Raw genomic sequence first — 16,244 nt, forward strand, 5'->3', positions numbered from 1 at the left:
AACTTTCAGTAGAGCAGCAATATTTTGTTCTGTGAAAAGCTTCAACAAAAATAATTTGGTTTCATTTAACTTTTCTTCAAATATTTTCTCTTTTTGGTTGAAAACTGTAATATTTTAGTAGTAGAATTTTCTGGCAATTTAGTTTTTTGGGGGGAGGGGAATCACCAGCACCCAAATTTTTGCCAGAAATGGATGATTTTTGGTGTCATTTTTTGTTTTGCCAAAAAGCCTTTTTCTATTTAAAAAAAGTTTTAATAAAAATTTTGGACCAACTTTTTTAATACTACACAACTTCCTTACAGAAAGGATCTGAAGTGCTTCACAATATATAATCATAGCTGAAGCATGCAGAGCAGAGAGCTTTCAGGGAGCACTGCTCCAAAAGCTTTATTCTGTTATTGTCCATGTAAAATTTTTCCTTTCCTTTCATCTTTTTACTGTCTCTTTTGTTTTATGATTGTACAGAGTAGTCCTCATGCTTCAATAAAGAGAGCACTTTTCCAGCTTTCAAAATGGACCTTCTATTTCTATATAAATGCACTTTGTTTTAATACATATTTAATTGAAACAATATATCACATAGAAGACCAAAGAAAATGTAATAATAAACTGTCCTTTATTGGTAGGAATTATGTAGGAGGAAGGGATTACCAAATGAAATGAACAAGCATGTATGTCGTTTGTATTACTACAGGGCAAGATAATACACCTAATAATATGAGTTTTAAGAACTCCTTTCCATAGACATATGTCAGAACATTACTTTGAGGCCTTCTGCTTCTATGAATAATAATTAACTTAGTCTGAAGTTTAAAACCACAGGACTGTTTCATTTTCAAGAGCTCTTTCAGAAACATTTTTGAAGGATGAAGCAATAGGGCTATCATTACTTGCCATCAAAATCCTCAGTGTCAGTCCATCTGGATTCTGGAATGCTTTTATCGTCTTCCACTACAGTTGCCCTCTTCTCTTGCAAATACTTGCTTGATTCTCACCAGCTTGTTGCAGTTTGCTTGGGATAGAGATTTAAATCCTGTAAGACAATAAAATTATGTTCTCTGTATTCAGTGTCATAGTGCCTGGTGTTTTAGTTAAGGGCAATCTGATGCTATTATTTTTCTTATAGTTCTGTATAGTTTCCACCCTCAAATATGATGACATTCTCCCACGAATATACAAAGGATTATTTATAATAACCACGTTTAAAAGCTTTTATACAAATTTGTCACGCATTAAATTAGCTCTCCTTTGAGAGAGAATTTCAAATCTGGATCATCTTAGCTCTGACCTGATTTTTCATCATTTTTCATTCTTTCTTCTTAAAGGTTTCTTCTTATGGTTGAATGCTTCCTGTTCTTCCTAAGGATTATTTATTGTAGTTCTGAATATTTGTTCTCTGCTCTAGCTATAATATCTTCCATTAGTCACTCTTAGTCTCTTTGTTTTCCCTCCAAAGTAGCAGTACATAAAGCTTAGCCCTTCAGATCCACAGATTTCTGCTTTATATCCACAGATATCCACATCTGTTTATGTAGATGCGGATAGGCACAGCTCATTTTTGAAGATATGGACCGATCTGGATACAAATTTTGTGTATAGTATCAGAGGGGTAGCCGTGTTAGTCTGAATCTGCAAAAGCGACGAGGAGTCCTGTGGCACCTTATAGACCAACTGAAGTGTAGGAGCATAAGCTTTCGTGGGCAAAGACCCACTTCGTCAGATGCATGTAGTGGAAATATCCAGAGGCAGGTATAAATATGCAGGCCAGGATCAGGCTGGAGATGACGAGGTGGATCCAATCAAGGAGGATGAGGCCCACTTCTAGCAGCTGATCTGGAGGTGTGAATTCCAAGAGAGCAGAAGCTGCTTTTGTAGTTAGTGAGCCATTCACAGTCTTTGTTTAATCCAGAGTTGATTGTGTCAAACTTGAAGATGAACTGTAGCTCAGCAGTTTCTCTTTGAAGTCTGGTCCTGAAGTTTTTTTGCTACAGGATGGCTACTTTTAGATCTGCAGTTGTGTGTCCAGGAAGATTGAAGTGTTCCCCTACAGGTTTTTGTATGTTGCCATTCCTAATATCAGATTTGTGTCCATTGATTCTTTTACGTAGGGACTGTCCAGTTTGGCCGATGTATATAGCAGTGGGGCATTGTTGGCACATGATGGCATATATTACGTTGGTGGATGTGCAGGAGAATGTACCAGTGACAGTATGGCTGATCTGGTTAGGTCCTGTGATGGTGTTGCTGGTGTATATATGTGGGCAGAGTTGGCACCGAGGTTTGTTGCAAGGATTGGTTCCTGAGTTCGAGTTATTATGGTGCGGTGTGTAGTTGCTGGTGAGAATATGCTTCAGGTTGGCGGGTTGTCTGTGGGCAAGGACTGGCCTACCTCCCAAGGCCTGTGAAAGCGAGAGATCATTGTCCAGGATGGGTTGTAGATCACTAATGATGCGTTGGAGAGGTTTTAGGTAGGGACTGTAGGTGATGGCCAGTGGTGTTCTGTTGGTTTCTTTCTTGGGCTTGTCCCGTAGCAGGAGGCTTCTGGGTACACGTCTGGCTCTGTCGATCTGTCTCCTCACTTCCTCGTGTGGGTATCGCAGTTTACAGAATGCTTGTTGAAGATCTTGTAGGTGTAGGTCTCTGTCTGAGGGGTTGGAGCATATGCGGTTGTACCTCAGTGCTTGGCTGTAAACAATGGATCGTGTGGTGTGTCCGGGACGGAAACTGGAGGCATGCAGGTAAGTATAGCGGTCGGTAGGTTTTCGGTATAGGGTGGTATTGATATGACCGTCACTTATTTGTATCGTGGTGTCCAGGAAATGGACCTCCCGTGTAGATTGGTCCATGCTGAGGTTGATGGTGGGGTGGAAGCTGTTGAAATCATGGTGAAATTCTTCCAGAGTCTCCTTCCCATGGGTCCAGATGATGAAGATGTCATCGATATAGCATAGGTAGAGAAGGGGTGTAAGTGGACGAGAGCTGAGGATGCGTTGTTCCAGGGCAGCCATAAAAATGTTGGCGTATTGTGGGGCCATGCGGGTGCCCATAGCAGTGCCACTGGTCTGGAGGTATATGTTGTCACCAAATCTGAAATAGTTGTGTGTGAGGATAAATTCACAGAGTTCAGCCACCAGTTGTGCTGTGGCATCATCAGGAATACTGTTTCTGACAGCTTGTACTCCATCTGCATGTGGGATGTTTGTGTAGAGAGCCTCTACATCCATGGTGGCTAGGATGGTGTTTTCTGGAAGATCACCTATGCATTGTAAATTTTGTGTATAGAAACCTGTGGGTATATGCATCCGTGGATATAGATATCTGTGGGTATACGCATCCGTGGATACAAATATTGTATCTATGCAGGGCTCTCCATATGGTGACCATATCTCATCGATTTTTTTTTTTTTTTTGCTGTAGTTTCTGTGTTAGTGGATGGCAGTCATGTTTAGTGTGCCAGTTTTCTTTTCCTGTGTTTCACTTGTTGGGAAATGTAGTGAAGTGTCTGCCCCACTCTGCCAAGGGAAGGTTAAAAGCAGACTGGAGTGACCCTGCGCACACATTCCCAATCAGAGAGAGGCTGGTCGGGAGCCAATCAAAGGACTTCTTGCTGGGGCAGCCCTGATATAAGGAGCTGTTCAGCAGAGCAGTGGGCAGTTGAGTCCTGATCCATGAAGGGGAACGACCAATTTCAGGAGGAAGCAGTTTGGATGGAGCAGTGCTGGGCAGGCTCAGGAGAGGAGAGAGAATGGCTCTGGCCTGATACATGCAAGACTTTAGGCATTGATAAAAGGGCTGAGAAAGCTCAAGGTCCCTGGGGAAGTGGCTCAGGAAATGTGAGCAGTAAAGGGGGTGGGACATAGCTGCTACCAGGGGTGTTGGGTTGGGGTCTAGACTAGTCAGTCCTCCCTTGCACCACATCTAGCCACCCCAGAATATGGCCTAGCTACACAACACCTAGCCACCACAGAATATGGCCTTCACAGACTGTAACTTGCCCCTGAGGCAAGGGGCTAGACTTTGGGGTTACAAATGGCCACGATGGCAGGTGAGCAGTTGGCCACTGATGGAGGACTGCTGATACCCCTGTAAGGGGGAGAGAACTGAATGATAGGGACTGCCAGAGGGCAGAGTCCTGAAGCGACATGGGTCTTGAGCCAGAGGCCGGAGACAGTGGAGAGAGCAAGATACCAGCCAGAAAGCAGCGCACTCCATAGACTGAGCTAATTCCCCGTGTGACAAGCAGGAGGCACCAAAACAGTAAGATAACCCCATTACAGGAAGGCAAAGGAGAATGTCAACTTAGCTGCTGGATGGACTGCCTGCTAGAAGCCAAAAAGGTTTCAGGTTTTTTTTAAGTCTTGCTGTGCTGAGAAGAATGCCCACAGATGTTGAAGGATCCTGGCAATGAGAGGGAGAGATTGAGATTAGCTGCATGTAAAAAGGTCGTGTCTACACCAGAGGTAGCAAACCTCCGGCACACCAGCCACATGTTTTATTGGGGTTAGCTGCTGGCAATTTGTTTACCTGAGCATCCACAGGCACAGCCACCTGCAGCTTCCAGTGTCCATGGTTTGCTGTTCCCAGCCAATGGGAGCTCCAGGAAGCAGTGGCCTGGCCCAACTCCTGCACAGAGTGGTGAGCAGGGGCAGCTAGTCCCCACCCTCTCCCCTTCCATCCACCTTCCCTCGTAGCCTCTGCTCCCCCAGGGCCTGTGCAGTGCAGTTGCCATGCTGCCAGCTCATGCTCTGGGTGTCATGGCTGCAAGTGCCACCAGCCCCACTGCTCCTGGTACTTTGGTGAGGAGTCAGGGAGCAAGGAGGTTGGATAGGGAGCAAGGGTCTTGGGGGGGAGGTCAGAAGATAGGGAGCGGGGGGAACGTTGCATGGGGGCAGAGACCCAGGGGGAAGTCAGGGGGCATAGAGCAAGGGGTTTGAATGGGGGCATGGGTCTCAGAGGGGCAGTCAAGAGGTGGAGAGGGGGACTGGATAGGGGCAGGAGTCTCAGGGGTCACGGGCATTGGATGGAGGGGGCATTGGGTCACACCTTGCTGTTTGGGGAGGCCCTGCCTCCTCCAGCTTTCTGTACCTGGCCCTCAATACAATTTTTGTACCCGATGTGGACCTCAGGCCAAAAAGTTTGCCCACCCTGATCTACCTATTTGCCTGCTGGTGAAGTACATAGCTACACTGACAGAAGAACCCTTCCCGTCATACAGGTGGTGTCCACAAGGAAGTGCTACCATCCGTCCATGTGTGTGTGTGCGTACAAACATGCATACTCAGAAAGCATTGCCAGAAAACCAAAAAAACTCATTATTCTCACAGCTCAGTTCAATAATCGCTTGTGTTTGTGACATAACTTCATTGACGACAGTGTCCTTGTTATAGCACCAGCGCCTTGATTCGTGAAACCCTATTTCTGTTGCTATAATATTGTGATAATATTTTCTAGTGTCTATTTTCTATATAGACAGACAACAGGGGAAGCCAGCAGATGGCTTTGCTTTAACTACTCTCATTTCTCAGTGTGAGATTTAAGCCCTGGCTCTCTTTTGTGTGGAATGGGAATATTAACATGAAGAAGCAGGAGGTAGTGGTAGGAGATAAGTTTTTATCATCATACGTTGCAGAAGAGAGAAGAGTCATGCGAGAGGCAGGGAGAAGTAAAAAGAAGGTAGGAAACCTTGCTTTAAATATCTCCCTACTAATCTTTGTGTCTTGAGACAATACCACTGTGTGGGCTGTACTGTTTTTCCTTGTCCTGTCCACAAGGAAAGCACAAGGCTGGAAACCCCTTCCTGTGGGTTTTAAATACTGTTGTTAAAACCCGCATGTGTCTCCTGAGAGAATATATATTAACTACTCCCGCTCCACTAACTCTCATCTGAACAGGGGTGCCGGTGCAGTTTTTATACTGGGAGTATTTGTGATGGAAACCAGGTGCTTGTTGTTATTGCCTTCAAACGCAGAGAGCACAGAAGTACCTCTATTTTCAGCCCTGCTGCCTCTAAAAAAAATTGACACCCTTTCCCCCCTCACACACACTCCCCCCCATTCCATCCTGCTATTACATGTCTTGCTTCCAGCCCATCTGAAGATGGCTTGTTTGTTTGTCAGGACAGGAGGATACTTATTTCAATCAAGTTGCTTTAATTTCTCACTCTGTTGTTCAGGGTCAACCAGAAACAATGTTTTCTTCAATGATGCACCAGTTTTTGTTTGTTTGCCCCAGACAGAGGCAGTGGGAGCCAAAGGAGAAGCTGCTTTTCTTGCTTGACAGGGGCAAAGGAGGATAGAAATCTTAATTCTAGTTAAAGATGCTAGAGGCAATTTTCATCATTATGTTTTCAACCCCTTGAAAGAGAGAAGCAGGTTTTATTAAAATACTGGCAGTGTCTATGCGAATAGTGGATGTGTTACTAGGGGCCCCAGTCACCTCACTGCAGTGATAGGCATGTATGCTAACTGAGGCATTAATTTTGTTAGGGAGATGTGAAGCTATGTCCCCAGGCACATCCTCTTGACACTGGGTGCTGATGAGTGCTAGCAGATATATTGTGTCTTAAAGTTCTGTACCAGTGCGTTATTGTTACCCACACACCTACTCGATGCTCTGGCCTGTTCCATGTAATGGCTACTCGACCTCTTACAGAGAAAGAAAGAAAGACTTGGCTCTACAGCCTTAGCTAAGAGACAGTTGACTTTTAGTTCAAGTTGTAGAAGCTCATGCACTAAGCTCCAGGGAACCCAGGTTCGGTTCTGCCTGTTGATGTTACATTATCTCTTCGCTATTACAACTCTTCCTCATAATCTCAACAGCCCCAACTCCTGAGTGCTGCTTTTAGAGACTTTTTTGCTGCAGTGACTAATAGCTTGACTATTCAGACCCAAGTCTTTAGTTTGGCCATAGCTCACTAAGAGCATGTCTACACTAGGAAATTATTTCAAAATAACTTCTTTTGAAATAATAACTCCCAAAATATCTATTTCGAAATCCTGTGGTCCACACTACAGGGAAGCCTCAAAATTAGTCCAAGGCAGGCTTCTTTAAAGTGTATGCTCTACCTCAACTTAGACCCCCCAGACAGTACTGAGGAGTGATTACTTTGACTCTGGGGAATAGTTATTTTGAAATAGTAGCCATGGAGTGTCCACGCTATTGCTGTTTCAAAATAACTATTTTGAAATAAGCATTATTACTCGTGGAAAGAAGGAGGTATTATTTCAAAATAAAGGGCTAGCTATTTTGAAATAACAGAGTTGGTAGTGTGGGCACTCTGCTTGTTATTTCGAAATCGGGAGTTATTTCAAAACAACTCCCTAGTGTAGACCAGAGCTAAGACATCCTCTGATTTCCCTGGGGCTTTGAGAGCCAGTTCCTGCACTTGTGTAAGACCATGGACCCATAAGAACTATTCTGCCAGTCTATGAACTTTCCAAGCCCACTCCTTTCCACTCTCTTTTTGCCTCTTTCTACATAGGGGCTACGTCTACACTGCACTGTTTTGCGCAAGAAATATGCAGATGAGGTGAAGCATGGAATATTGCCGCAATTTATTTGCATAATTAATGCGTGGCCGCTTTTTATGCAAAAACCTCTTGTGCAAGAGCTGTTCTTCCTTAAAAAAAAATACGGAAGAACAGCTCTTGCGCAAAAAGTAGCCGCTCATTAATTATGCAAATGAGGCACAGCAATATTCCACGCTTCACCTCATTAGCATATTTCTTGCGCAAAACAGCGCAGTGTAGATGTAGCCAGGGTGTATGCCATGGGGGTAGAAGATGGGAGAGGTAGATGGTATAAACCACTGTCTCCACTGAACCACTGGGGTAAAAGTCTGGTTCTACTTTGAAGTCAAGAGGAGTTTTGTTCTGGAGAAGCATAAATGTGATTTAATCATGGTGAAGATCTGTTCTTTGTATCAAAGTAACATTTAGTATCAGCTTTATGGGGATTTTGAGGAATGGGACAACCATCTTTAAAAATCATTAAAATGGAAAGATATCCATAAAAGCTGAACTATTTCTAAAATCCAGCTTAATGGGTTTCTCCTCCAGGTTACATCCAAAACTGGAAGGGGCCCTGGTTTCTATTTCTGTCTTGGAGCGGGTTGAAATGACAGGGCTATTCAACATGCGGCCCACTTGTTTGCGGCCTGCAGTGCAGTTTGGATTTACTTGGGGCTCAACGCTCGGCCCACGGGTGGGATCCTTTGAATATGGCCTCAACTGGGAACACGCTCCACAACACACTCCACCTCCCAGGCGGGGTAAGCATTCAAAGATGCAAGTGGACAGGCTGGCTGGAACAAACAGGTACAGGGTGTCAGCATTTCTAGCCCACAGGGAGGAGGTGCCGGGAGTTCCGGGTCATTGTGTGAAAGAAGCTATTTGCATATATATTTGCATGTATCTGCAACCACACTTAAGTTGCGGCCCTTGGCATGTGCTGTGAGTATCATTGTTGCCTCCGGGGCTTCCAAAGTTGAGTAGCCCTGACTTAGGAGGTTCTGGGAACCTTCAGACTTGGCCTTAGCCCTGGGTCATTCTAGGAGCACTGGAATGGTGGGGGGGGGATGGAGAATCAGGGGGCAATGACCTCATCACTTTTTACCAGCTGTAACAATAACCAGTGGCAGAAAAGGGGTGGAGGATGGGATCATGGGGAGAAGAGGTGGCACAGGAGCAAGACATTTGAGAGGAGTGGTGCAAGGGCAGGGCTTCAGGGAGAAGGAGCAGTGTAGGGGCTTAAGGCCACAGTTCAGGCACTGTTGCCCCCACACACATTTTTAGGGAGCTTCCTTTGTCAAACTTGAACTGTGAACCCTAGCCTGGATCCAGTCCCTGCAGCATGTGGTGGTTCAAACTGCTACATGACAAAAGAAATGGAGAGGGAATTTCTAAATAGCAGGCAATGTAATTCCAGCCTGGCTTCCAGGGTGCTAGTGGGTATTTTCTTTTCCTAATGTCATGCTCCACCCCCCATTGCAGACTCAGGCGGTTGAGTGGAACTGCTGTATGTAACTTTAATTACCCAACTCCAATTGCTCATGTCCTTGTCTGTTTGTTTTATGAAGATCTAACTGCACAGTCTGAACGAATTTGCGGAGGGAGGGGGCGAGTTTTTAATTTCCTGTTCTGTCTGTCTCTGGTTTTAATCCTTCTGAAAATGGTAGTTAAAAGAATGCTGCTTGTATATGCAATCTTTTCTGACAGTGGAACCCTCTTTTGAGGTGTTACACTGGATACAATTTAATGAGAATTAACATTTTAGAAAAATAAGAAACTTCAGACCTGATCCTGGTATGCACACAGGTAACTTTCCACATGAGTTCCTTTTATAGAGTTAAAACCTCAAGTCTTCCAGTGACTATTTTGTTTGAAAAAAGCCTTTGTCCTCGTGCTGCTTTCTACCTTTTGTACTGTAAATCTGTAAAAGGGGTGTGTGCATGCATGTGTATAAAACTCCAGCATCAATGGTGGTACTTATTGTAGTGGCTGTATAGTTTGTAAGCTCTTTGGGGCAGAGTTTCTCTCTTTGTTCTGTTTCTACAGTGCCTAACACAAAAGCCTTCTCCTGGTCCAATAACTGGGTCTCCTCAGTACTACAGTTATGCAAATAATAAATCATAATGATAATTTAAGCCCCAATCAGGATGAAGGCAAGCAGCATTGTGCTATATACGGCACATACTCAGAGTAAAAGGAGCAAGAGATAAGGAAGGAGGAAATAGCTTATTGTAAGTCAATAATGGCTAATCTGGCTATCAATAGGTGGGGAGGCTGTCTTTGTAATGTGTAAGGTAAAATTGAAGAAGACCATATAAGTGCCTGCGACAGATAAGAAGCCCAATTTTTTAAAATGTAGTCAAGATGCTCACCAGCAATGCTTATTTTTTGGGTCCTCTCCAATGTTGAAAAATCTCCAAACAGTCACGGTGGTATCTCCACTTGTTGGGGGTGGAAGTATTTTGTCAGCAAAAAGTGCCAACAAACAGCTTTTATATTGCCTGACTTTTAGTGACACAGCTGAGTTGTCACAGCCGTGTGACTAAATGCTGGGTAGTATAGACAATAGGGATATGAAACACTAGTCAACAATCCCATAAACAAATGCTGCTGTGAAAAGCTGCCGTGGCATTTCAAAGCAGCAGCGTCACATGGAGCCCAGGATCAGCGGGGGAGTTCCCAGCTGACCCTGGGCTCCACACTGCACATTCGCCTTTCAAGTGTAGCAACAGCCTGTTGCTACATTTCAAAGGCAGAGGTGCCCTATCAACTAATCGAGTTGTCAATGCAAAATGCATCAACTATTCAATTAGTCAATTACCCGATATTTAACATCCTTATTAGACAAAGTTTCAGTGAAAAGCAAAGTTTCTGTCATAAAGGGGAAGATCAGCACCTCCACTCTTAAAAATATTCCTGTACTATTGCTTAATCTGTCATCTTTTTAATTTGAAATCCTAATGGTTCAGATTGTTATCACCAGTGTAAACATTTGCCCTGGGCTAGATCTTGATCTCTGTGCTAAGGTCAAGAGCATTTTGTTCCAGCCTGCATTTTAATGCCTATAAAACAAATCACCACTTGTCTTTTTCTTGTCTGTGGTACACAGTTAAAGGAAAGGTGCTTTGCTGAGACATCTGAAGAAGTCTCTATAATTGCTGTAAATATAAAGCCAGTGGGCCTGATTCTGATATTGCACTGGGTTTTCATTATATAACTCTATTGACTTAAATGTAAATTATTTCTGATTTACTCCAGTGGAACTGAGAGAAAAATCTGACCCGTGGATTCTTCTTGTTCCTTGAGGAAGATATATTCAGAGTGCACTCACACACAGGATACAGTGTTCACATGGGCAAATCCATCGGATGAAGCAAAACTATCATATCTAAGTCATGTCTCCTAACACAGAGCACCAGCCTCATTGGTTTAAATAACTATGGCCTGGAAAATATAGGATGGGCTTATCTATGCATCAGAGCAGAGAGCAGCATAAAGCCCAAATTTAAATACTTTCAGAAAATTAATGTTAAAATCAGAGCCGGCCCGAGCCATTCTTGTGCCCTGGGTGCGCAGCACATGCGCAGCCCCACCCCTGGGTTCATGGCTCATTCTTGCGCCCAGGGCACGCAGCGCATGTGCAGCCCCACCCCCGCCCGGCCCGGCAGCACCATGCAGCACCCCTTATAATCGGGTGCCCCGGGCTATCGCTTGGGCCGGCTCTGGTTAAAATAAATAGTCCCTGTCAGGTATCCACAGAGTCTGCCCTAGGACCCCTGCTTTGGAACAGCCTCTGGGAGAACTCCTTCAGTGAGCCAAATCCCCTAAGGGGACTTGGTCTTTCTTGAGGGTCAGGCCTGTGGTTTCAGTGCCTCCTTAGGCTAGACCTGCTGGTCCATCAATACTCCTAGCAGGGATGTAAGCGACTAATTGACTATCCAATAAGAAAAAGCTTATCGGATAGTTGACTAGTCCCTCAACTAGTCGCTGCCCCCCCCCCACACTTCCTGCCTCTGTCAGAGGCAGCAAAGGGGGAGAGCAGGAGCCGGGGCTCGGGGGAGCTGGCTTAAAAGCTGGTTGCCCCCAGCACCATTTCCGTGGGGGAGAGGGGAGGCAGAGTTGTGGTGAGGACTGGACGCAAGCCAAGAATCAGCTGATTTCTGGCTTGTGCCTAGTCCTAGAGGGGCCTCTGCTTTTTAAATGTATTAAGATCCGACAGGCTCTTAATCCATTTAAGAGGCTAAAGCACAGCACAGGAGGGACCCAGCATGAGCTGGGACAGCTTATTCCTGGCTCACGTAAGGTCCCCCCCATCCCACCACAGCACACCAGCCTTTTAAATACATATAGGCTGGTGCACAGTGGGGGGGGGACCCTGTGCAAGCTGGTAATCACCTTTCCTGGCTTGCACTGGGTTCTTCCTGCTGCACTTTAGCCTTTTAAATGGATTAAGAGCCAGCAGGCTCTTAATCCATTTAAAAGGCAGAGCGGCAGAGTGGTTAGCTCCCCAGCCAGGAGCTAAACCTGCTGCAACTTCCTGCTTATCAGCCAATCGACTAGTCGATGGAAAATCCATCAACCTCTCGATTAGTTGATTACACTCAATTTAACCTCTTTAACTCCTACTCCTCACTGCTAGCTCCATTCAGAGAGTCCCACAAAGGCAGACCTCCTGAGAACTTGTACTATGGGAGCAACGCACCTTGGACAGCCTCTGCAGTGATGTTAGCACAACGTTGTCTAAACAGAAGGGTTTATTAGTCAATTGGAACACAGCATAGAAAGTCCTTGGTTAGCAGAGAGAGAAGAAAGTTGCAGCATGGTCCATCTGGCTTAGCCCAGAACCCTAGCCAAACCCTTTGTCCCCCTCTTGGCTTCCACTCTGTCCCCCTTTATTCAAGTTCACAGACCAGTCCCTCCTATTCTCTGTTGTCAAGCACTGCTGACTTCCTGTGGAAGGAGGACTGTTCATGGTCATAAGTTGCTAGGTGGCAAATGTCCCAGAGATTGGCTTTGACATTTTCTTCATGAGGACTTTCCAATGGCATGGACCCCAGACTGGCAACAGCTAGCTATCAACCATGCCAGTGTGGTAGCCTGCCAGAGAGGAAGTAAGCCTTTTCCATTCCCTAAGTGACAATGCCAGACCAACTCAACTAGAAACTTCAAAGGAGAGAGCTCAGATGATTATGAAAATGTGGACACACTATCTGAGGTATCTGAGGAGGGGTGATTTCCATACTCTCATGAAAATGCGGCTATGTTGATTCCTAAGCAAAGGAAGTTTGTTGTGGCTAATGATATTGCATCAAAATTGCATTTCTCTGGCAGTTTTTATTTAGGAGGGCTCTGCGGTTTTTATTGAAGCCAATGCAGTGTGGTTTGCTATGCAAACAGCATGTCCATTACTTTCCCTCAGGGTGCATTGAAGCATATATTCTAAGGTATTTTATTCTTCATCGGGTATTCATTTATAACCTGCATGTCTGCATATGCTTTGGACTGATACATGGGAAAATATATTCCTTTTCCAAAGCCATTTTTGGATTTTAAATGGACTTCTTTGTAGTCTATAATAATTCTAGATAGAATTTTTATAAGGCCTTGATAAGACATCAGCCTTCACTGAATTATTCTAAGGGCAAATCTGGCACATTATATCAATTTAAAGAACCTGTTGCTCCACCATGTGAAGATTTGGGACACACCAACAAGGAGCTTTCGTTTGGAGAATTGTATCAGGCTCTGAAGACTCTTCCCTAGCTCTGAAAACTAAGCCGCTCACTTTGTGGGGTTTTCTTAATGACTATGAACCGTGAGCTCACAAGCTGGGAGGAGTGACAACCCTCCCTTTCTTTATGGTTGCATGTGTAGGAGTCCCAAAACATTTCTGTTTTAAATAGGCTCGCGGTCTGGAAAAGGTTGGGGAGGTCTGTTACAGAACGTACAAGCCTCTGCCGTTACTCAGATACCATAGTTGCTTGATGACATCAATCTGCAGACATGGCAATGACCGATATCACAGAACTAGCAGGAAAGGTTATGTTTCTTCTGTGGGTAGTGTATGGGGTGTGTTTTTGGGTGCTTTCCATTCTTTGTATCATTTTCTTTGGCTCTCTGAATCAGTTTCTTAGCAACAATTTTCACCATTTTCCTTTTATTAACCATTCATAATTTTTAATTTTTTCTGGTCGGTCTACCAAAATGCATGTGTAGCCCCCATCACCACTGTAGCTGAATGCTTCACAAACATAACTGAGCTTATGTTCATCTCACACATGTGAGGTAGAGAATTAATATTATCCCCATTTTTCTGAGAGGGAACTGAGGCACAGAGAAATTAAGTGATTTGCCCAATATCACATGGAAATTTGTGGCAGAGCTGGGACTTGATTCAAGCTCTCCTTAGTCCTAGTCCAGTATCTAAACTGTAAGGATATCTTTCCTGCCCTCCTAACAAATGTGTGTATCAGTCCAGATAGCTACCTAGCTGGCAGTGTTCCCTATAAACTGAGCATTTGACCAATGAGAGATTCAAATGCTGCTCAGCTGAATAGCAAAGTGCACATAGCCAGCAGTATGTATTTCTACTGGAGGTGCACATCTGCACATGCCTTAGCGTGCATACAAAAAATTCTTCCACATATGAATGGAAAAAAATTAGAAGGAACATTGCCAACATGGACAGCTATCACAGTTACGCACAAGTCCAGGTGTTGCTGCTGACACACACAAACATTCATATCTATTTTTATGTGTGATTTTGAGATTCCGGAGTTCCTTAAAGTGTCCTATAAGGCCTAAATGTTTCTGTAATAAGTGTAAATAAATGAAAGCAAATCATTCCCTTTCCTTCTTTCACAACAATCCCCATATGGACATATTAAAATTAGGGATGTAAACGGGTAACCAGTTAATAATTTATTTAGTAGGCAACACCGTTACTGGTAACTGGTTAACTGGCGCCCAGCCTGGCGGGAGCAGCCTCCCACCTGCAGCCCAGATCACCATCATGCACTGCAGATGGTTAACTGGTTAAACATATTGTTTAACCAGTTAGCATTTTAAATGCTATGCTATGTCCCTAATTAAAAGGAGAACAAGTGATTTTGTAAATATCTTTAAACTTAGTCTCCCAAAAGAGAGATGGAACCATAGCATGCCTGTATTGCTACAATACCAGTGATGTGCTAGGGCTTCTAGAGCTGTGCACAGTTGTCTCTCTTGCTTGTTAATTAAACTGAACTAGATGAGGAATTAGGACTGAAAAAGATGAAGACCCCAATAAGGGACCTGGGTCAAATGCTGCTCAATTATCTTTCAAATGATTAGTTCCCATTGAGATCAGTGGGAAACCAAGTAAGAGGCAGCCAGGGATGAGCGCAGGAGATGAGTTAAACCAGGCAGACTGGGAGACAGAATTAAAGATTTAAGGAATGCAACTCATGGGTAAACATGTCATTGGTCTCGTCAAAGTCAAAATGCCACATGGGCCAGCCATAAAATATGGCTTGGCTGTTGCCCTCCCTGCAGCGTTCAAGATGGAGATCAAAGGAGGACCCCCCTACAACTACATAGAAGAGCCCAGAGGGGGTTCAAGCATTTTACCAAGCTAAGTCCTCTGGAGGCTAATGAAATTGAAATTACTTTAGCCACAGTTTAAAGGTTAATGATCTTGCAAGGAATGATATGACAGGGTGTAAATTGCAGTCTAACCAGTTGCCAATTCTGGGCTTTTTGATGTCTGAATCACTCACCATTTTTTAGTTTGCGTTTTTTTATTAATTTGATAAAACACAAGAGTCTGAGCCCATGTTCAAGTCCACTGGCCCTTCCTTCTCAGTATAGATATGGAATACTTTCCCTTAGCTGCCTCAGAATAAACTGTAATAATCCAATGAAACACGCACATTCTTTTTTTGAAAGAGCAAATAACCAAAAATACAACAAAACCTTGAACTGCAAAGTAGGACAGATGTTTAATGGGTCCTTCCAACATTTTGATGGAGTGAGATTTGCTTTTCTTAATTATAACCATAAGGGAATCTAGGAAAGATGATTTTCTTGGTCTAAGGGTGAGTCTAGACTACAGGCTTTTTTTTTAAAAAAAAAGGCTTTTTTTCGAAAAAACTTCCCCTGCGTCTAGACTGCTGCCACGTTCTTTCAAAAGTAAATTGAAAGAATGTGACAGTTTTTTTGACCATGGAAAACCTCGTTTTATGAGGAAGAACACCCTTTTTCAAAAGTGCTCTTTTGAAAAAAGGCGCTATGTAATTCAAACTGTGCTTTTTTGAAAAAGAGCATCCAGACTGCCTGGGTGCTCTCTTTCGAAAAAGCAGCTCGCTTTTTCTAAAGTACTGGTTGTAGTCTAGACGCTCTTTGTCGAAAGAGGCTTGCAGTCTAGATGTAGCCTAAGGGGTAAACTGTCTCTTCATAAAGGAAGAAAGCAGAAGTCCCAGATTTTTTTCATCTGGGAAATATTGGGGCTTTTTTTAGGAATATTCTATAAAAGGGAATCAATTTTTGCCATTGTCTCTCTGTTTTTTCAAATGTATTTTTACTATAACTAATATCCTGGTTATTCTGGACTTAAACATCATATTGTTCTTTCTTTTTGCACTGGGTTGCTATTGGAGATTGTACGGCCACCAGGTATTAGTTGGGAAATCAGTGGACCCCCAATAAAATCATTACATCCCCTCAACTGATAATCCCAGATGAAAACATACAAAATCC

General features: G+C 43.8%; 1 protein-coding gene across 4 annotated transcripts in view; it reads right to left on the reverse strand.

Annotated features, from left to right (window-relative positions):
* Positions 1-597: 597 nt before the first annotated feature.
* Positions 598-16,244, reverse strand: part of EDN3 (endothelin 3) — a 148,569-nt gene continuing 132,922 nt past the window's right edge. For 3 of the 4 annotated variants that reach the window (XM_075901119.1, XM_075901116.1, XM_075901117.1), the window contains one exon: positions 1,044-4,398. Coding sequence is in view for 2 of the 4 variants with exons in the window: in XM_075901116.1 (XP_075757231.1) it covers positions 1,986-3,302 (1,317 nt within the window). In the remaining 2 variants the exon portion in view is untranslated. The other variant, XM_075901121.1, reaches the window with a different exon arrangement.

Source organism: Pelodiscus sinensis, chromosome 18, assembly GCF_049634645.1.
Source record: "Pelodiscus sinensis isolate JC-2024 chromosome 18, ASM4963464v1, whole genome shotgun sequence".
In the NCBI taxonomy this organism is placed as follows: domain Eukaryota; kingdom Metazoa; phylum Chordata; order Testudines; family Trionychidae; genus Pelodiscus; species Pelodiscus sinensis.